At 42.7% G+C, this 21242-nt stretch overlaps 3 protein-coding genes across 4 annotated transcripts in view; 1 reads left to right on the top strand and 2 right to left on the bottom strand.

Moving 5' to 3' along the window:
- mtmr4 (myotubularin related protein 4) overlaps window positions 1-1117 on the bottom strand; it is a 41881-nt gene extending 40764 nt beyond the window's left edge. The window contains exon 1 of the mRNA XM_069147021.1: window positions 1066-1117. The gene's annotated coding sequence lies outside the window, so the exon portion shown is untranslated. The remainder of the gene's footprint in view (window positions 1-1065) is intronic.
- Window positions 675-10461, top strand: hpda (4-hydroxyphenylpyruvate dioxygenase a). Of its 2 annotated transcripts, none has more exons than XM_069147023.1 (14): window positions 675-1229; window positions 3004-3030; window positions 3316-3378; window positions 3953-4057; window positions 4151-4193; window positions 4274-4356; window positions 5179-5268; window positions 5364-5470; window positions 6391-6468; window positions 6739-6901; window positions 7023-7094; window positions 7191-7313; window positions 7406-7522; window positions 9309-10461. In XM_069147023.1, exons 1-14 carry the CDS (start codon window positions 1182-1184, stop codon window positions 9420-9422), a joined length of 1233 nt encoding a protein of 410 aa, XP_069003124.1. In that variant the 5' UTR covers window positions 675-1181; the 3' UTR covers window positions 9423-10461. The 2 variants fall into 2 exon arrangements, with proteins under 2 accessions (XP_069003124.1, XP_069003125.1); XM_069147024.1 differs by lacking the exon at window positions 675-1229 and adding an exon at window positions 2728-2793.
- Window positions 10462-11962: 1501 nt separating this feature from the next.
- The window catches only part of LOC138196702 (E3 ubiquitin-protein ligase RNF43), a 91261-nt gene continuing 81981 nt past the window's right edge, over window positions 11963-21242 (bottom strand). The window contains exons 3-9 of the mRNA XM_069147018.1: window positions 19270-19344; window positions 18988-19119; window positions 18064-18165; window positions 17785-17955; window positions 17583-17685; window positions 15810-17321; window positions 11963-15456 (exon numbers count right to left, since the gene is read on the bottom strand). Of these exons, the coding sequence (XP_069003119.1) occupies window positions 15431-15456; window positions 15810-17321; window positions 17583-17685; window positions 17785-17955; window positions 18064-18165; window positions 18988-19119; window positions 19270-19344 (2121 nt within the window). The 3' untranslated portion in view covers window positions 11963-15430. The remainder of the gene's footprint in view (window positions 15457-15809; window positions 17322-17582; window positions 17686-17784; window positions 17956-18063; window positions 18166-18987; window positions 19120-19269; window positions 19345-21242) is intronic.

The following is a 21242-nucleotide window of genomic DNA, read 5'->3' as shown; positions in this document are numbered from 1 at the left end:
TACACGCAGCCCATATTCAGCAGCTGTGCCGTTTGGACTTATATAATGTTATGATGTCACAAACGTCGGCCTCCAGCACAGCACACTGTCCAAACTTTGATGTGGAAGAAAACACAAAGCGGCCATTCTGTTGCAGAGCGAGTTCGCTGTAAGACCAAACAAAAGACAACCGAACCCAGTTCTTGGGAGAGATCCAGAGACGCACAACTACATTCACAAGGTTTTTACTCAAAACCAAAAGATATGTTCTTATGAATAGCAAGACTACAAATAAAATCCCAGTAGAAAGTGTAAAATATGGGACCTTTAAGTGAAGGTAACTTGAGGAGGTTTTGGACTGCAGTGGCATCACAGAGTACTCACGTCTGTATTATTGTAATAATAATAATAATAATAATAATAATACCTAACTGAACAACCAGTACTTCACTTCTTACTTCAAAAATTTAGTTTATAAAATTGGGCTAAAACTAAAATCCATGCACGGTGAGTCAAACACGGATCTTATGTGATGAGGATAGAAAGCAGTTGCCAGTGAAACACTTAGTGGACGAAACCGGTTTCTCGTCCTCCTGATTATGAAACTATTTCCCAGGAAACATCGGGGGGATCCCGGGGAGGGGTTCTCTCTCCGGTCCGGAGATGTCCAGCGGTGCCGGCGAGCTGTTCGGAGGAAGCTCCATTCAAACGGGGGACAGCAGTTCCACAACACAACAGGTGTGACCGAAGGGGGATAAAGTTTACGGGCACCTACGGTGGAAGTGGAAGCGGGCGACAGCCTCGTTACCGGCGGCCACGGAGCCGCGAGGCGACCGGCTCACAAACCGAAAGTGTGCGTGTGCGTGGATGTGCGCTGTTTGCGAACGTTAGCACCACGCTAGCTGCCGGATAGCTACATTACTGGAGACTGGGGGAGAAAATCCGCTCTTTTGCTCACAGAAAACGCCAAAACGGCTCAAGGTTCACCAGTTCAACACAAGTCTGACGGCCTGAAAACACAACGCACAGAATACGCGATTCAGAAGTTACTTCATTTAAAAAAAAAAATGAAATCGAGTTACTTACTCAGAAAGAATCAGCTGACACAACGGTGACTCAGTAAACTACACAACTTCCGCATTTTTATGTGATGACAACAGCGCCAGCCAATAGATAAGACGAAAACTGAACAGTCCGGACCAATGGTGCTGCAGAATCCGTACCGGCCAATGAGGATTGTCGACCGGCAGGTTAGTGACTCGCACACACCCACAGCTGAGCCAATCAGGCGCCACTAAACTCCTGAAGCGCACCAATAGAAAATCACAGCGCGGCACAAACTGGCTCCACACAAATCTGGTGCGGTCCGTGTGCCCAGGCACACAGAGCAGGGTTTTCATATTCAAAGAATTTAAGACATGTTGGGGTCCAATGAAAGGCTTGAAGCATTGATTTAGATATATATATTAAAGTAATAATATAATAAAAAATATTTAATTTAAAAAAAAAAAAAAAAACCATTCAGCAGCGATTGAAACAACCACAAGGGGAAGCGTGAAAGTCAAAACAACGAGCCTATTATATTTTGATAAGTGACAGATCAGTAATTTATGAAAAACATATTATAAATTCTCTGTTTCCAGCTTCTCAAATGTGAAAGCTTGTTGTTTTTCTATTTTATATAATTGGAAATTGAACATCTTGTGGTGGACATCTTTATTTTCTGACAACTGTCATATGATGTATTAATCGCAATAATAACCTACTAAAAGGAATGTGAATTCATTTGTTATTGGAATAATTATTAGTTGCAGCCCTGGGCTATCTATTTCAAGTTATGTATCAACATGTTTTTGTTCCATGGCCTAATCTTCAAAGATTGCCCAGAAAAATACTGTACGAGTTCAGTATATGTGCTGTGATTTACAGGTGTGTTTATTTGACAGATATTGTGACGCAAAACAACCGTGAATAAATTGTGATCAGTGGTGTTGAACTCGTGATTACAACCTGTTTTTAATCCAATTTTCAAAGTGTGAGTCCTCGTGGAGAGGAAACGTGGCCTAGTGTTGGCAAATGGCTGATATTAGAATCTAGAGCCTTTGAATAAATATACTGTAATTCACGGGAGTAACTTGAAATCAGATCACATTCCAGTTCTGTCTCTGGTACCTTGTGATCTTACAGTCCATGCTCGCTGTGTGTATTTCCTGCCGTATTATCCATGTCAGGCAGTGTTGCACCCTCTGGTGGTGGAAGTCAGGGAGGGCTCTCAGAGGGACTAGTGTTGGGCAGGATTATCTCTTTTTTTTATTTTTTTAAATCCTCACCCTTCTAATCACTGCATTTTTCTGAGTGCAGGACCTTCAGTTGGATTCTTCAAATTGTTTTAAGCTTTAATGATTATCTATTATATTACACATTTAAAAAACCTGATCTTTATGACATGTTTATATGAGAGTTTTGTTCTGTATTTGAGCCATAACATCCCAGAGTAGAGTGTGTGTGTTTTTACTTTCATGTTTTCCCTAGTTGAGGTTAATGTGTCCATGTTTCTATGACGACTGTGTCTCTGAGTACTGACAACTCATTCGACACAGGGCTCAGGAGAAGGAGACAAAACTTGGGCCACTGCTGCTTAACTTTTTAGCTAAAGTGCATCAGGAAGCAGGGAGGCGGACAGATGGGTGTAGATCCTAAAGGACCAATCACAGTTGGTCAGCAGGTCAGTACTTATCTGCACACCGTCTGGCCGGGCACTGATTTTTGATCTCTCTCTTCTCTGAACTGAGGCCCATCTGCAGTCCCAGCATGGTAAGAGACTTCCCTGTAATCAGGGCCAGGCATAATGAGCAGATGCTCCCAGCTGTGGGACACTGGACGGTTTCACAGCTGAGTGGGGGCAATGGCTTCTTAAGTGGATAAGAACCAATTAAGTCACATTAGAAGTATCAGATCTGTTGGCTGCAGATTAGTCACTTGCTCATGACTTTATAATGATTCATATCTTTTCTTTCTTTTTAGACGAGCTACACAGATAAAGGAGAGAAGGTGAGATTAAGATTGTCTCTTTATTTGGCAGAAGTCTATGATGTGTGATGTTGTTTGATAAGTGCATTAACGGGACTGTTAGTTCTACAAAAGAAGGCTGAAACATACATGATGGCTGAATGTTGAAGGGAGAAAAAAAAAATCAGTTTAGCCTCTATTTAAACTAAAGTAGCTATTATACTTGTAAAACACTGAAAATTCCTTCAGTTACTGAGTCTGTTGGCACGAGGGATTCTTTTCATAGTTTGGTAATGTAATACTTCTGTTGTACTTTTTGCCTTTTAGCCCGCAAGGGGAAAGTTTGTCAAGTTTCATCATCTCACCTTCTGGGTCGGCAATGCCAAACAGGTCAGTATCCGAACCCTCCCCATACGACGAGAAGCTTTTAGTTGAGACGTTGTCATGATTTCAGCACCAATTCAAGTCATTCCTATTTAAAATTCAGATACAATTTTCAAATCCTGGAGGAATTACGTAAATCGTAACATCAATACTGACAACAGTTAACTGACTATCTTTGGGTTTTGGACAGCCGCATGCATTGAAAAAAAAAAAGCTCTGTGAAGATGTCACCGTCAGCTCTGGAAAAGTCTAATGGCCAATTTCCCTGTTTTCTGACATATTATAGACAAAATTATAAATCACTCAACAGAAAAAACATACTAACAGATTAATTAAGAAAGAAAATATCAATCTTATTACGGCTCACTGAATCTAATTAAGATTAAATAGAATTTACGATTTAGGCAACATCATGAATCAGACGTACTTTCATAAAACAACAACAACAAAACCAGATTATTCATCATCTTTTCTCAATATGGTTCAGCACACGGGCGAAACAACACATCACACAGTCTATTTTTTGGGAGAAGGTAAACTCCTGTTTAATTCCTTTCACATTAAACTGATCACTTTTCAGGCAGCCACGTTCTACTGTGATAAAATGGGCTTCGAGTCTCTGGCCTATAAAGGTCTGGAGACGGGCAGCCGAGAGGTGGTGTCTCATGCCATCAGACAGGACAAGGTATGGACTTTAACATCCTGCATTTATCGACTGTTTGAATTTACAGTAAATCTGTCCTCTGCATGAACACAACCACTCCTCCTCTCTCCTCAGATAATATTTGTGTTTGAATCTCCACTAAATCCTGGAAATGAAGGCAAGTTTGCTCATCGGGAGACTTGAGGCTGTATAAGAAATGAAATGCCTGCGTTTTAACATGCTTTAATCCTCCCTCAGAGATGGGAGAACACTTGATGAAGCACGGAGACGGAGTCAAAGACATCGCTATCCAGGTGGAGGACTGTGACTTCTTAGTTAAGGTAACATGACAGAGGACCTGTGTGTGACTTTAAAATGCTCGCGGACTAAGCTACAGTGTTTTCCTTTTGTGGACATAATGTACTGTGATTGGAAAGACAAACCGTTTTACACAGCCGTATCTTTACATAAAGCGGTGGGAAAAATAAGAAATACCAAAGTTTAGAAGTTACAATTATTCTTAAATAAAAGTACAAACGTTTAAGCATCCAAATATGATTACAATGTAAAAGTATTCACTGTCCATGTCAGAAGAATTTACATTATATTATTTGTTTTGCAGTACAGTTGGTAAAGACCGGGCTAATTTAAAATAGTTATCAATCTTAAGTCTTAATAAATGTTGACCTATGATAAAACTCCTTAATAATTTGTCGATTATATTTCGCAGCTGCATTCAAATACACTCCTTCCATCGACTTTGATTCAAGCTTAAGCTGCTGTTTTGTTTTTGACATCATTAAGTACACACTCACAGGAGGTAATATGTGTGTGTTGAAACAGGAGTAAACATGCCGGCGTCATAACAACTTCTATTGAAGTGCAGCATTGCAGCTCATTTGAACTCTTCACCTCAGTCAAGGTCAGACAGCAGGTTTAGATAAACGCTGCTGACTGACAGGTGGCTGCAAAGACACAGAGCCACACTGACTCACTGCAGAGATCAGCAGTGTAGCATCAGCTTTCTGAGACACACACAAAAAAAAAATTGTAGGAAGATGTTCTGTCTTCAGCCACTGGAGGGCTTCCAGGAGCCGTCCACAGGCAGAGACACACTGTTGTTCAGTCAACTCCTTTATTTCCACCCACTTCTCCGCTGACAGACAGCTATGGAGAGAGGAGCTGTGGTCATCAAGGAGCCCTGGGTGGAGCAGGACAGCCACGGGAGGGTCAAGTATGCTGTGGTTCAGACGGTACAAACACTGTGACTCACGTTTTAAAACCTTGTGGAAATATACACAACAAACTGGAGGTGAATAATAATGTTGTGCAAATGTTTTGTCCCCAGTACGGAGATACAACACACACACTCATTGAGTACCTCGGACCCTACAAAGGCCTTTTCCTGCCCGGCTACAAAGAGCCTCTGTTTAGAGATCCTCTGTTAGCCAAACTGTGAGTCTCTTACATAACTTTTCTTCTATTACAAACTGGAGCCAAAATACATAGTTTATATCGATGTAGTTATCTATATCATATGCATATGCATAGACACACATGTAAGTAACAATACTTCAGTGTAAAAACATTCAAATTCAAGTAAAACTCCTGCACTGAAAATAAATTAAGAAAAATGTAGTAAGTACTCAGTACAGACTTTGGGTTTTTTGCTCAAACTGAAATCAGGTTATTTTAGTTTTTTTTAAATTCTAAAACCATTTTTTTCATTTGGGATAAATAACCCAATATCAATATGAAAATAACACTAACTGGGTCAAATATATACAGAATGTTTGTATAGATATTTAACCCAATGATTTAAGGTTAGAAGAAGTATCAAGTAGTGCAAGTAGAGGTCATTCAAATTACAGTAATATAATGTAGTTCAAAGTATGCTGTTGCCATTATTTTATATTGTTTGTAAGGTTGTGTAACTTAAAGTGTAGTTCAGTAAAATGTAGCAGAATAGAAAGTAGCACAAAATTCACCCCAAAATTGTGCTTAAATACAGTAGTTGTGTTGATTTACTTTCAATCAGTGACTTTATATGTATTTCTTAACTGGACTAATTTGACCCTAAGTGCTAGGAAGAACTACAGCGGTCTAACAGTGAAGTTTGACCCTGAATCCTGTGTGTAACAGTGTCAGTGATTAGTTAACAATCAGTTTTTTGTACTTTGCTATTTTCCCTTTCCTGTGAAGTTCAAACATAAAGACATTTTCCTAATTTTCACACTAAATGTAAAAAAAAGTATGTTTGATCAAATTTTTTTGCAAGTGAAAATGAATATACAAATCAGGGAGGATGTAATGTGTGTCTGTCAAGGGGTTCCTGAGGTTTTTCCTGTGTTTTACTTTGTTCTTCTTCACTGTAGTCCACCAGCAGGTTTAAACTTCATCGATCACATTGTGGGAAACCAGCCAGATGACGAAATGGTGCCAGTTACAGACTGGTAAGGCTCCTGTTTCAGCGCACGTACACTCATGGCGGGTACAGCAGCAGACACACGGGGCAAAAGGACGAGTAAACACTCGACACACGGTCACTCCTCCACAGTCACAGTCGCAGGGTGATAGACATATTCAAAAAGCAGGCCCCAGCGGATATGAAAAGTCCAACTTTTGTCTAAATAAATCACCAAGAGGAAAGATTCTGTATCCCCTGATAAGGTTGAACTTGTTCTTTGAACTCAGTTTCCTTGTTTGTGTTCTTTAAATTCCAGGTATCAGAAGTGTCTGATGTTCCACCGGTTCTGGTCAATAGACGACAAGCAGATCCACACGCAGTACAGCGCGCTGAGGTCCATAGTGGTGACAAACTATGAAGAGACCATTAAGATGCCCATCAATGAACCCGCCAAGGGTCAAAAGAAGTCACAAATCCAGGTGGGATTTTCTTTGAGACTTCCTGTTTGACCTCCAGCGTCCTCAGGAGTTGTTGTTCAGTCTGCTGCGTTTGTGACATTAAAATGTGTGTGTTAAGTGTCCGGCTCTTGTATCTTCACAGGAATACGTGGACTATAACGGAGGACCAGGTGTTCAGCACATTGCCCTCAACACGTCAAACATTATTCAGTCTGTGAGTCTTTAATGTTGAATTATCGGGAAAATTCCACATGATTCCACAGACGTCAGCCTCAATCCTCAATCCTTTTTTATCTTTGTCTGTAAACAGATAGTGAACCTGCGAGCCCGAGGGATGGATTTCCTCGCAGCACCTGACGCGTACTATGTCAACCTGCGGGAGAAACTCAGGACTGCCAAAATCAAGGTGAAGGAGGATCTCGACCGTTTACAGGTGAGGGTTAATCTCAGCAAGCCTGATTTTCTTTTACAGCATTTTTTGCTTGTGCACGAAAACATAAATTATATTTTATTTCTTTATTGTAGGAATTGAAAATCTTAGTCGACTTCGATGACAAGGGCTACCTCCTCCAGATCTTCACCAAGCCCGTGCAGGACAGACCAACACTTTTCTTGGAGGTCATTCAGAGGAATAACCACTTTGTAAGTGACCAGTTAGGGAGTCTGCTTAATTATTATTATTAACCTACTGTTCAAACTGTCACTGACGGCACGGCTGAATTTACCTCCAGTGAGGCCCGAGGGCAAACATTTGTTGTTGGGCCACCTGGCCACCAACTGTAACCAAGCTTAAGTCAAGAGCTGAAATGATCAGTGGATTAATGACAGTTTGGTTATTGATAAATCGTTTTTTTAAGCTAAATGCCCCAAATTCAAAAGTATCAGTTACTCCACTGTGAAGAATTTGTAGTTTCACAGTTTCAATTTTTGATTTTTGACCTTTTAAATATGTTAATATCCTGTTTTTTAGACACTTTATACACTCAACAATCAAATGATACTAAAGATAATTGTTGGTTGCAGCCATACTATATTTTAATGATGGAATAACACAACTCTGTCCCAGCTTTGTGTGTTAATTACTTGAAACACAAAAAAATTTAGAAAATTTCATAAAGCACACTTCAAGGTTCTGTGTGTAGGTTTTAGGTAAATCTATCAGCAGAAATGGAATATCATTTTCATAGTTATTTTTTCATTTCTGTAAAATCTCCTGAAACCAAGAATCATTATGTTCTTGTTATCGTCGAATTAGCATTTCATGGTTGGTGCTACATTGGATCAGCTAGAGGGACGCGTGCTCTAAATGCTGTTGTAATTGGTTGTTTAACTGAAGTCAGTCAACTGGACCCTCACAGTTAGTCTGCCTTAACTCTTTCACAATCTAACAGCCAATAATAGGCAGGGATTCGGTCCTTACCGATCCAATCCAGCACCAGCCAACCCACATGAGAGCAGGTCCCCTTTCTATAGAGCGTGCCATGTTGCCCCGCCATGTTCCTACAGACAAACCAAACCCGGGGCTCTAAGAAAGGGACTTTGGCTTGAGTTTTGCAGCCATCATAGATCATGCTGGAAAGAGGAGAGTGAGAAGAGGAGTGCTCGGTTGGGTCTAGATACCATTAAATCCTACACACGGCTCCTTTAAACTACAACCGTTTTGGTCTCAAAATGAGATGTTGGCAAGTTCCTCTGTTACTGTACGTCAGTGGTGCACATGATTTACAACAATTTTGCAATAAATAACAATATTATAGGTCCTTATGGCCTGCAGGGACTGGGGCCCCTGTACAGTTGCCCGTTTTGCTTGGCTGGTAATCCAGCCTTGACTGGTGGGATTTACAGGCCTGTAGTGCCGTTTCCCTCCTTTACCTGCCTGCACACCTGTTTACGGCTCCCACCCAGTGTGAACAGTATGAGAGCAGCCCACTTGTAAAAGCTCTGTAAATCTATCACAGATCCAGATTAAAAGGCTCTCTGCCTCACAGCGAGGGGGATCTTTGGGTTGGGTTGCACCCTGTGGCACTTAATTCATAACACCCAGCACCCACTCTGCTTGTCAGAACAGGCGCGTCATGTCACTCTCCGCGCTCTCCAGATGTGGATACAATGCATGAAAGTTAGAAACGCAATCTGAACCACAGCAAAGAATCTCTCCACCAACCACCAACACTTGATCTTTTGATTATCTATGAAAATATTTACGCGATTAATTTGCAAGCTCCGGGTGAGCGTGGCTGCCTGTCAGAGCCGAGAGGATGTTTGAACCCTGCGAGAATATTTATCTGCCGTTTGTGATCCGACATCAAAGTGTCAAACACCCCGAACGCAGTCTGAGGAAAGATCCCCAGAGCCATAACAAATGACACAGAAGACGGCAGATCTTTTTGGGTAATTAGCCATCTGCGTGTGTCTGTTCTTTCTCCAGGGCTTTGGGGCAGGAAACTTCAAGTCTCTCTTTGAGGCCATTGAGAAGGACCAGGACGCCAGGGGCAACCTCACAGTGCTGACACCTGAAGGGCAGGCCAAAGCCTTCTACTGATCCTCCACCCACTGCTGCCAAACCACACTGACACTCTTATATATGTATTATAAATTTCAGAGGCGATCCACAACACCCACCAAAACTGCAGTGCATCAAACATGTGCAGGGTGCTGAACAGCTTCTTGTGACAAGCTACGAGCGTTATCCGATATGCTTTGAGCTGTCAGTAGATTGCACAGTGAATGGCTAAATAAAGAAACTCATGTTCATGTCGGCTGGCATGTGTGTTTGGGAAACAGACGTTAAAATATTAAAGGAATAGTTAACTTATTTCTTCTGGAGAGCCACATGAGGAGATTAACACCACTCTCATGTCTGAAAGTCTTCTGGCTCTCATCCAGAAAGCAAACAAATACATTTCCCAAAATATCTTTTCCTTTAGTAGATAAATTTTAAGTACGACTTCAACTCCAAATTAAATTGTAGTCATTATCTGTGCTGCTCCATGTCAGTAAAATCCACACTTTTATCATTAAAAAACAGATCTGTGTCTAATTATAAGCAGTTGTGGGGTTTGCATGTCACATTCAACATCAAGTTTGTGTGCGCTGGCTTCGGGATCAAATGATTACTCCCATTCCCATTTCCACTTTGCCTGAAAACAGTGTGTGTTGTTGTACAGTACAAACACAGCAGCAGCATCAAACGTCAGTGTAGACGCTCACCTACGAAACATCTTTCAACTTAATTTGGGATTTTCGTTTGTAATCTCTCACTAAATAAAATAACTTTCAATAAAACATACACAGTGTCCAGAATACATCCCTTTATCACATTTAATTCTGCCATCAGTTCTCACACCAAGTTAATTGTTTTGTTGTTATCTTCGATTGTTGTATTAAATGATACCAGTAATATCGGCTAAATTGTTTTTTTCTGATTTATAGCGGCCATCTTCCACACGAGTGAGTCATCCTGTGGTTGTTTGTCTTCACCAAGGAGGCACGTTGCAGTTTACATTCATTTCTGTCCAGACCCATATATGTGGGAATCCTTATGTGTTGACATGCTTGGCCAATAAAGCTGATTGACAGCATGCAATGACACAATGCTTCAAATGTTGCTGCAGATAAGCCACATATTCCAAAAAGGGGATGTTTCACACACATCTTCAACCCGACAGCACAGAAGATTTATACAATTAGCACAGTCTCAAAGGGGGACACCAAAGATTAGTGTCACCAACTCAGTATCTAAAAGTGAAATAATATCACAATCTCCCTTCTGTTCTCGAGTAATGATGTTAAATAACAAACAGAAAAGTTTTAGCAGAACATAATTATGTTACAATAAAGTTGACTTTTGACCTTTGGGATATAAAAGGATATCACTTCAACATTTTATCCTGTTAGACATTTGTGTGAAATTTAGTCATCAGCACATGAGCACTTGAGTTATGGCCAAGCGGCAACCAGCAGTGACGTCACCCGTTGGTTTGTAAACGGCCGTTACGAAGCCTCCAATTCGGATTTTGGCCGGTGCCATCTTGCTAGTTCGGAGCGGTTTGGAGCCGGTAGTGACCATATTTGGACGAGCTGGGGAGGAGCAAGCAGTGGATCTGAATCAATCTGATTGGAAACCCAACGATATACGTCCCACCCACTGATTGTGGAAACCTGACTGCACCACAGGCCTGTCAATCAAACAGACACGCCCCCAAAATTATTTTCAAATTAATGATGGGATTATTTTTCAGATGAACCACCAGAAAATGAATAAGAAGGAGTGACTCGTGGCAAAACATGTATTGGCTTCATATTTCATGAGTAGTTGAATGGGAGTCTATGGAGCCGGAGGCTTTTTGGAGCCAAACCTCTAGAGGCACTTGGTGGTATTGCAGCTTAAAGCATTCCTGCATTGGCGTTATTTTTCAGACCTGAAAGCTACTATAGTTGTGGCCACAAATGTCACAGTGACCTTTGACCTTTGAGCAAATCGAATCAGTTCATCTGAGTCCAAGTGGATATTTGTGCCAAATATGAAAAAAAAAAACCTCTCTCGGGGTGTATAATAATAATATATATATATATTGTTCAGACTGGGACAGACAAACAACCAAAAACCTCAATTGTTGCCAGTGTGGAAGCGTAAAATGTCCAGCTCAGGTGAGAATAAAGGGTTTTATTTATCAGATATACAGTGAGCTCTTCTTCCACTGTGTGTTATTTCAGAGTTTGATTCAGATTATTTAAAACTTTTGCAGTTTTGTTTTTTTTTATCTCGCCTTGTGCAGCATATTTTATATCCTTTTATAAATTGATTTATTTTGGCCTTGTGTAAACAGTTCTTGATTTGTAAGGACACGTATACGCTATCTATATGTTTAATTCCTTCCTAGTGTTTAGAGAAAGCGTGCAGATGTTTCCAGAATCCCTCTGTGGTCTCATACAATATTTAAGTTATCTAGAAGACCTTTAGGGGAAGCAGGTATGAAACTATTGGGCTTGTTAACTATTCCTTTAAAAACACTGACACACAAACATCTCCTGCAAACAAATAAAACTGAATTCCATTTTATTTCAAAATAATTTATTTGCATATAATTGGAATGAAGACAGGCTGATACATCTGCGATGGCACCGGTCAGTTTCCATATAGAAACATTCAGTCTATACAGAAACCTCTCTTTCAAACCTGGACAAAATGGATAAATATATTAGTAAATAAATATATTAGTGACATGTCACTATATTGAAATGTTCTATTATATATAAAATACAACACTATTTCATTTCTGCTTTTTGTTGTTCTCTTTTTGTACACAAAGTATCCAAAATATACTGAAATATCCCTTAAAGTTCTGGAGGGATTTTTTACTTTTTACTCTATTAGAAAAGGCAGTTTCAGCTCATTATTCTTGCAAAACATAACAAAAACAAACACATAAACAACACGAAGAGAAAGCTCTTGAAGAGGATGAAATCACACCGGGTATTCTGCGGCGTCGCTAAATGCTATCTCTCATGTGCTGACGGTTTCGGGCTGGCTTTACAATTAATACTATGAGTTTTCTGTTGTTTTTATTTTTTTTTCCTATAAAATCTGCTGAAGCCAAAGTGCTGCTTGTAATTCAGTCATTTCCATCTCAGTCTCTGAGACTGTTTGGGCACGAAAAGGAAACCCTGATTGTTGAGCTGGAGGACGCTGTGTTGACACATTCAAAGTGAGGTATCAGTTCGAGGGACTGCAGGTGGAAAGACTCTGCATGATTGTCCAGAAATATTGAGTCCAAAATTATTTCCACTTCCCTTCCAGCAGGTTTTCTCCTGTCACTGAAAGGACACACTGAGATTCAAAGAAAGGGCCAGAGCAGGGAAACAATTAAGGCACAACACAAGTTCACTGTGTTCAAGATTTTGCCTCTTTGGTTTGACGGGTAAGAGCTTAGTGTGTCGGGACGATCCTGGTTCAGGATTATGAGCAGTTTAAATGCATAAGGCACATGTTTAGTAAGTGCTACCGGTTAATGTCCATGAGCTCTTCCTCTGCTGCGTCTGCAGTCTGACTGCAAAGAAAAATCCTTTCACATTTTCACTGAGCCTTTCAGAGAAAGTCCACGCTAAAACAGAATTCCTGCTCCTCAGATCTCCAATTATTTCTGTGTGCCAGCACGAAGAAGCCTGTGGTTAAGTAGTAAATCCATCTTTGATGGTACGACGAGGCCGACTTTTATCTACTCAGTTTTCTTGGACTATATAAACATTTTCTGTCTGTAAGTATGCCAGCGGCTAAATAGGAAAACTTTTTAAAACCATGAAAAAAATAACATTTACTAAAACTATTTATCAGATTATGAAAAGTCTTTACAACACTTTATTAGATTTCTGATTTAAGGTGGATCTTTCTTCAAGTGCGTTAAGCTCAAAAGCAGGGATTGGCCATGCGCATGGATTTTTTTTTTTTTTTTACTTATTTGAGTATCATTACTGTAACTAAGATGAATTCTTCCCATTTTTCCAGTGTTTGGTTGCTCCTGAGACTTCCTCAGGCTCTACAGTTTGAAATCACAGGAAAAGCACACCACGCTTTCGTGAAACTACTGCAACAGACTGATGCTTGGGTTTATCTACCATGGCTTTACTCCAGTTATACTATGACACAGACGTTATGTCGTTTCTATGGCTACAAGGTGGAACATTTTTTTTCCAGAGCTTTAGTTGCTGGAAGACGAAAAAAAAAAAAAAACCTATGTGGAGGATAATACAACATTATGGTGAGTTAAAGGAGCAGAGGATCTGGTTGTTGTCCTTCTGATGAGGCCCGTTCACTGTGCACTGATCGGGGGGGTTTAACAGCACTGAGGTCAAACATGTGAAGTAACCACTGGCAAGAGAAATGACAAAAACAAGACAATAGCTTGCAATGACAAAAACATAATTCAGTCAAACAGGTTCATTTTGAAAGATGAAAAAAAAATTGGACTTAAAAAAAAAACAACAGAAAATGATCCTAAACACAAACAAAACAGCTGCCATTATTGAAATATTGAAAACAAGGCCCATGCAAGGCTCAGCAACCTCAGTGAATGTTCGGTGTTTGAGGGGCGGAGCATCGACCTTTCTCTCAGGTCAGACTGTCGAGACGTGAACTGTCCGTTGAGTTTATGGGAGCTACATGGTCGTGACAAAACAGAAAAAATGAAAATCACTACAGCAGTACCTTTAAAGACCCCCTGTGTGAGGCGTGTTAAGAAATCTGAGCTGAGGTAGGCTGGAGAGAAAAGCTTCTCTCAGCTGAGACTGGACTCAGCGAAGGAAGGCGAACATAAAAGTTAAGTACCTCGACGATAAATCAAGTTATTTGCCAAAAGGGTGAGCGATGCACAGATGGAGTCTCACTTCATGAGGGCTCAACACCCAAAGCAAGGATCATTCGTTGGTTGTCACCAAGGAGCATGGGAACTTGTCAGATCATGAAGATTTTTCCTATAACTGACGAGGACGAACACAGAAGAAGAATTCCTCCTCTGTGCGGTGTATGAGTCGTTTCCCTGGCAACACCACATATTCACACATTCAGTATATTTTAACTTTAAACATCATGAAGGGTTCAGAATTATTCTAAAATCTTGGCATAATTCAATTCCACTCTTGATGATTAAAGCCAGTATCCCACCAAAGCGTGTAATCCAGCGGTGAGTCCACCAGATAAAACCGTGTCTGTCACGTTTTGCTTCGCCCAGGCGTGAAAAGTAAGGTGCCCTGGGTTTAGGCACTAAAAACCACGTGGTGCTAGAGCAGGCGTCTCCAACCTTTTTTACTCGGAGAGCTCCTTGATGTACCGGGTATATCTCGATCTACTGTTACTACCTTGTTACCGGTTGACCAGAGTCCAACCAATCGAATGCGGGGCAAAGAGTATGTTTGTGTGTGTTAATGTGGGACACGTCAATGCTGAGACGTAGTAGAACATTTGGATATCTATCTGACTTAGAATATAAAAATACACATATATATATATATATATATACTAATATACATATTATGCAGGTTACAGATTAGGCCGTTAGCATGTTCAGGATTAAACAAATGTATTTAATTTGGTTTTGGTTTTATATGGTGCCAGTTTACTACCACAATCTGATTACCTGTATTGGGAGTCTTGCACACATTATTTCAGCCAATGTTTCCTCATATGTCAATCATCTTCGGGTTTCAGTGGGAAAGTCTGTTAGAGCTGCATTTCCAAATTTTAGATTAAGAGTCCTGCAGTGATGACACATGACCTCTTTCTGTCATACATGCGGGTACGTTTCACGCCTAGTCGAGGCAAAACGTGACACTGACACGGTATCCTCCAGTGGACTGACGGGCGTATTACACTTTTAGCTGTGGTAACGGGCTGTTTCGTCCCGTTAGCGTGGGATCCTGGGGGCCGCCGGAGAATCATCTGAACGAAGTCATTGCAGGTGGAATTACAGTATGTGGAAGACATGAGAGCCAATCAGAGGCCTGTCCATTGTGGCTCCTGTGTAGCAGTGGGATTAATGGGGATGCAACAAGTTCTCACACTCCAGACTCCTCTTCTGATCCTGTGAACACAAAAACAACTCGAGTCACATTCAAACGAATACAAATCGAAGAGTACAAAAAAAAATTAGTTCTTCACATCAGAAGGCGACAATTCCAGTTTATACCAGGGGGAGCATTTGTATTTAGATTTTCTCCATCTTCCACTGAAATGAATGGCTGATTCACTTGTCATAGTGGCTATAAATGTTATAATAGTTTCACAGCAATGCTGCAGGTCTTAGCAATGACTTTGGTGAGAACAGTGTTATCATAATCAATACATATAATTAAAACCCTTATTGTATTAAACTGGAATTATCCTGTAAAATCAGACAGCTGCTCCTGTGATTAAAGATACAGAAGTGACACCCACCCTGATTGTGGTGTAATGATTGGCAGTATAAACAAATGTCTGTGTTGCGGTCAGCAGCAGGTCCCTGGTGGAACCTGCAGGGTGGCCTATCCATAGAGGTCCCGGGCCCCAGGAGCTGAGGCTCCGAGCGTGCCTGCTGCACCCGCTTTTGCCACACCACATGGGCCCCGGCACAGCAAGGCCAGTCCTCCATCCCTCCAGAGTCCAGAATGAGGGGCACGGGGAGCAAGGCGGGGTGCAGCTCCGGAGGGGAGCAGCAGAAGCCCGGGCCCTGACCGTAGTGGATGTGGATGCTACGGTCATCCTGCAGGTCCAGGCTCTGGTGGAAGCGGACCGAGGACCCGTCAAGCACGCAGGCTCCCACTCGCCCGAGAGGAGCGGGAGGGTGTCCGTGTCCCTGGCGGCAGCAGTGGGGCTGGAGCTGTAAGGGGATTGGGGACACGAGGACAGGAGGTCCAGTAGGGCTGCTGAGGTCATGGTCCTGACACTCTGTTCCAGGACTGGGCCGATCGGCGGGGTCTGGCTTAGGGCATTGGCAGGGGCTGTGCTTCGGAGGGCACACAGGTGAGTCTTTGTCCAGGACAAGAGCAGCGGGTGCAGCTGCAGCAGCGGCAGTGGCCCCCTGCTCCTCGTCAGAGCCTCTGTTCGTGCCCTGACTGTGCTCCCCCTCCTCATAGTGGTGGTGTCTGTGGCGGTGGTAGTGGATGTGGCTGAATACAGTCTGCGGCTGTTCTTCAGGGCAGCCTGCTTTGTTCACCACAGAATCCAGAGACCTGGGCCGCGCCTGGGCTCCGGCCTCCAGGCTGTTCCTGCGGGGGGCGCGCCCAGGACCCGGCCCATAGTACACAAACGGATCATAGTCACTGCTCAGAGAGCTGCGGAAGGTGGACCAGCTGCCATAAACTCCCTGCAGGGACACGTCAGTACAGTTGAGAACTGAGTCACTGGAGGAGCCGTGGCACGGCCCTGAGCTGGAGTCACTCGCTGGTCCGTCAGCCATGTATCCGCTGCGCTCTGTGTGGTAGCTGCCACCGGAGCAACTCCCCTCGTCCTGCCGGCTGTGGGCCGGCGCTCCTCGGTTCTGCGGTGTGACGGAGACCGCGTGGTGCAGTCTTGAGCTGGATGCGCTCCGCTGCGCCGTACAGGATGAGCGGTAGTTGTGGCAGGACCGACGCGGGGTGTAGTGGTGGGTGGACGTCCTGCAGTTACCTCCGATCCTGTGGGGCCTCCCGGGACCTTCTGGAGGAAGGTGGTACCCACAGCTCGAGCCAAGCGGCCTGTTGGGGAGGAAACGCAGTGTCTGTGTGTCCATGGGGGACGAGCCACTGTAGTGGCCCAGATTGGGATAAAGTCCAGAGGGCCCGCGAGGATAGTGGGGCCTCATAGAGAAGGGCATGGCGTGCTGGGGAAAGGGGTGGCTGTGTGGGCTGCTGTACTGCTGAGTGTGCAGAAAGCCCTGGCTTTGCTCCGAACTCTGCTGGAGTCTGTTCCTCTGCTGCTGCCGCTCCGTCCCTGTGGACCACAGAAGCAGTCAGAAATATAGCAGTGACCTCACTTTATAGAGCACTGATCAAAGTAGAAATTAAATTCTGAGATAATAAATTCCAAATCCAAAGGGCTGTTTCCGAATGCTTAAAAGAAAAGAAATCATCAGAGTTTCCTGAGTTGCTAAAAACTAAACTTTAAATGGCAAATAAAAATAAAAGGATTTCCAGTCTTCTTGCAACAGCCTCTTCTTTACCAGAACAGAAGCATGAATGTGGTTTTCCTCACCCATGATGTTGTGCATGCAGAGGGGACAGGTGCGGTGCTGCAGCAGCCAGGGGTCCACGCAGTCTTTATGGAACTCATGAGCGCAGGAGATGATCCTCAGATGCTGGGTGAAAACGAAGTAGAGGTACATTTGAGGATACATAACTAATGAGGAACAGTTAAATCTACAGATACAGCATCAACTTCTCTCTCCTCTCCTTACCTGTCCATCCTGGAACTCCTCCAGGCAGATGGCACAGACGGGGCTGGAGTTGGAGCTGCTGGCCGAACCCCAGGCCGCACGGTGCCGCTGCGAGCCCGAGCAGCCCTGAGAGCTGTAGGTTTTGGTCTCCAGTCGACTAATGGCCCGCATGGTCTGCTGATGGACGGAGTCCTGAACACAGCACGGGAGAAGAGTTAGAAAGACCTTTGATAAGAGTTCTGTCTGCTCGGTGAATCCAAACCACTGCCTTTGCCCACTGATGCAGTTGATTTCACTCACCCAGGTTCTGTTGGACTTGCACTTGTAGCGGAAAGCAAAGATGAGGACGATGGTGAGAATAGCCAGGACGATGGTGAGCAGGATGCCCACATCATAATGTGGCTGACACAGGGACAGACAATGGAAAAAGAGATATATTTATATCATTTAGACACATATTACATAAATTTAAGGTTCAATTAGGATTCAATTCTATTGATCTAAGTGCACTGTCTAAAGGCAAAAGTGAATTTCGGACTTATCCAAACCACTTTTGTGAGTTTCACGGTGGATAGTCTGAACACAAAGTAAGGTGCAGTTCAAAATGAATCATAGATGTGTTTTAGATGTAACATGAAATAAACCAATCAAATGTGATCTCCCGTTCTCCTAAAAAAACAGGTGCACTTCCTGTGCGTGTAACATGCAGAGTGTATGTGCGTTGTGCAGCCGCCTATGTAGGTGCATCTTACTATCTTAATCATGTTCACTGAAAACAACAGTAACATACTACATCAGACCAGATTGTTGTTGGTCAATTGCTTTGAGTTGCCTCAAAACAGCAATCCACTAAGAATCATTTCCTATTTTAACAACATGGGTGCTGGACAGGAAAACGACAACTGCATGTGAAATAGTGCCGCTAGTCTTTTAGATCTTGTAAATTTGTGAAATGTCTTTGAGAAGAACCTTTTCAGTATTTATGCTCATCGGTCTATGGAAATCATATTCCATGTTTGGTCAAAAAAATCCGGTCCCACCTTAATGAATTTCACACCAGAAAAGCAATAAAAGCACCTGAAGTTGCCTTTCAGCTAACTAGTTGTAAATGAGACAGTGCATCATGTCATTTCTGATCTGCTACAACCCAGAGCGGTTGCTCTTCTTCCCGCCAATGAGATGAAACTCAGAGATTTGTGCGTGCTTCAGTGCTTCAGTGCTTACCCACTTCGGCTCCATCTTGATCTCAATAACGACTTTGGCCTCCTCGTTCTTGTTGACCAAACCCATCAGCTCCTCAGCATCTTCAGCCTCCACCAGCACGACTGGACGGGGAAGGGAATCTGTTTCCCGCAGCTGTGTGTGTGTGATTGTGTGTGTGTTTATGTGTGCATGTGTGTGTAACCAAAGCAGGAGGAGAAAGATACAGCACCATGAGTGTGACATGCTTTGTCGCCTCACATGTTTTATAAGTGAAAACAGATGCAGCCGTGTCGGCACGCTCACCTCAGCAGCAGCGTTGGCGTCATCACTGACATCAAAGATAACAGCCTGAGCTCCTTTATCCAACGCCATGCGAGCCTGAAGGAGACAGCACAGGACAGACTGAGGTTAAAACCCGCAGCACACACACACACACACACACACACAGCAGTCAGTCAAACTCTTGGATTCATGTGATCTGAATACTGTTCAAAAAGTGCGTGCACCGTCGGCGAGCAGCATCACTCAACATCACTCCTTCAGAGGTCAGAGGAGTTAAGATACGCGTCAGTGTCTTTATCCATCACTAGGTGGCAGTCACGTCCTGAGCCCCAGGCCTCACAATGTATGTCAAATTTTTAGCTCCTGCTGCCACACCTGACTCTGGCCAGAGACCAGTAAGTGTGTTAGTGGTGCCTGATCTAAAACTTCGTCCAGGTTTTCTAGAGTATGTAGCTAAATTAAACAGAGGAGGATTATACGGAAACAAAAGAGGGACATTTTGGAATGAAAGAAAATAGGTGCGGTGTCGGCAATAACATGCAAATCAGGTGCATTTTGTATTCAAACCAGGATCTGAAAATGTGCTGCAGTGCTCCCCTCCTCTATCTGTTCCATGATGTCATTTCACTGGCTGTAATGTTAAAGCACAGTCTGAACGAGCAGGAGAACGTTTGACTTTAATCAACTTGCATGAACACCAAACAGCTTGGAGGAAACCTCAGGATTCAAGAGAATTGTTTAGGTGCAGTGAAGTCCCACACCAAATACTATGAGCGTGCTTTCTTGTATTTGTATAATGTCTCACCCTTTGACCTCTCGGCCACCAAAGTGTTGGTGTCTGAGGGAGGTAGGCATCAATCAAATATTTCAACGTACAATCGCTGCTCATCCCTGCACCCGTCTAAGGGTTGACTGTGTGTAAAAGGACGTTTCATGTTTTTATGCACAGATCATGAGTTGAATTAGTATTTAAAAACAACATTAAAAGCTGTTTTTTGTACCGAAGATTCAGCCTGTGTTTTGTCAAAGCTATGTCACTTTTATACCTCCGGAATGTTTTTTGTAACTTTGAGCCACATGGTTCTTTACGCTCAGAAGTAAAATAAAAATAATGATATTATTAAAATATGAATACAAATATTTCCAGCTATTTCTGTGTGTGCAGCATGTTTTTTGTTCATCATAGGAAGTAATTACATAACACAAGTTCCATTTTTCATAAATTTTTGAAAGTCACATAAAACTCTGCAAATTGCATTGTAATTTCTGAGAAAAGTTGCTGCAAAATCAGGCATTCATAAAAGGTCTGCGTGAAATCTGCAGGTACAGATTCGAGTGTGATGGTTTCAGCTTCAGTGTGAACGATGTTCATCTTAAACACAGACTAAGAGTGCGTTAAACCATGTGTCTGTGTATGCTCCTGTGTGTACTGTATATACTGCAGCACCACTGCTACTGTGCAGGGTTGACCTCGTACCATCCCGTGCATGAGGCCTGGACTGTGAGTAGAAGCGTCTACGTTGGCTCTCAATGCGTTTTTTTAATACTCTAACGAGCCAAGAAATGCTGTCGGCAGCATCACCAGAAGACAGCAAGAAAACAAACAGCAACCGTTTCATCAATGTCTCATTACACCTTCTCAAGTGTCTGGTATCTGTCAGCGCTCCATGATGAGGAGACACAAGTTTAAACATCTAGCGGCCCGGGTCAAACGCAACACTAAATAGTGATTCCTACCCGGCTGCTCACAGCCCAGGGCAGGAAGGAGCGGTGCATGCACTTACACACAAAACATTCAGGGAAATAACTCAGGTAAAAGCTTCACTCAGCTGACCCATTAATCAAGTTAATAAGAAACCTCTTTAGTGGAGTGACGGTACTGAACTCAGATCTTAACACGCCAAAAATGAGAAAATTGATGCACGTCAAGGAAGAAACACCAGTTTCCTCTGTTATTTCCTCAGAGAAATGTGTGCATTAAGTGCCCGTCCACA

Source organism: Embiotoca jacksoni, unplaced genomic scaffold (assembly GCF_022577435.1).
Source record: "Embiotoca jacksoni isolate LCO1_2020_lvr unplaced genomic scaffold, fEmbJac1.0.p SCAF_13, whole genome shotgun sequence".
NCBI classification, from domain to species: domain Eukaryota; kingdom Metazoa; phylum Chordata; class Actinopteri; family Embiotocidae; genus Embiotoca; species Embiotoca jacksoni.
The sequence above is the reverse complement of the archived record's forward strand: the minus strand, read 5'-3'. Positions and strand labels throughout refer to the sequence as shown.

Excerpts from the sequence above, each read along its gene's own strand:
- hpda (XM_069147023.1), top strand. The coding sequence starts at position 1,182 with ATGGTGCTGCAGAATCCGTACCGGCCAATGAGGATTGTCGACCGGCAG. Across the intron at positions 4,357-5,178 it reads ACTGTGACTTCTTAGTTAAG|ACAGCTATGGAGAGAGGAGC; the intron begins GTAACATGACAG and ends CTCCGCTGACAG. Across the intron at positions 7,523-9,308 it reads TTCAGAGGAATAACCACTTT|GGCTTTGGGGCAGGAAACTT; the intron begins GTAAGTGACCAG and ends TTCTTTCTCCAG.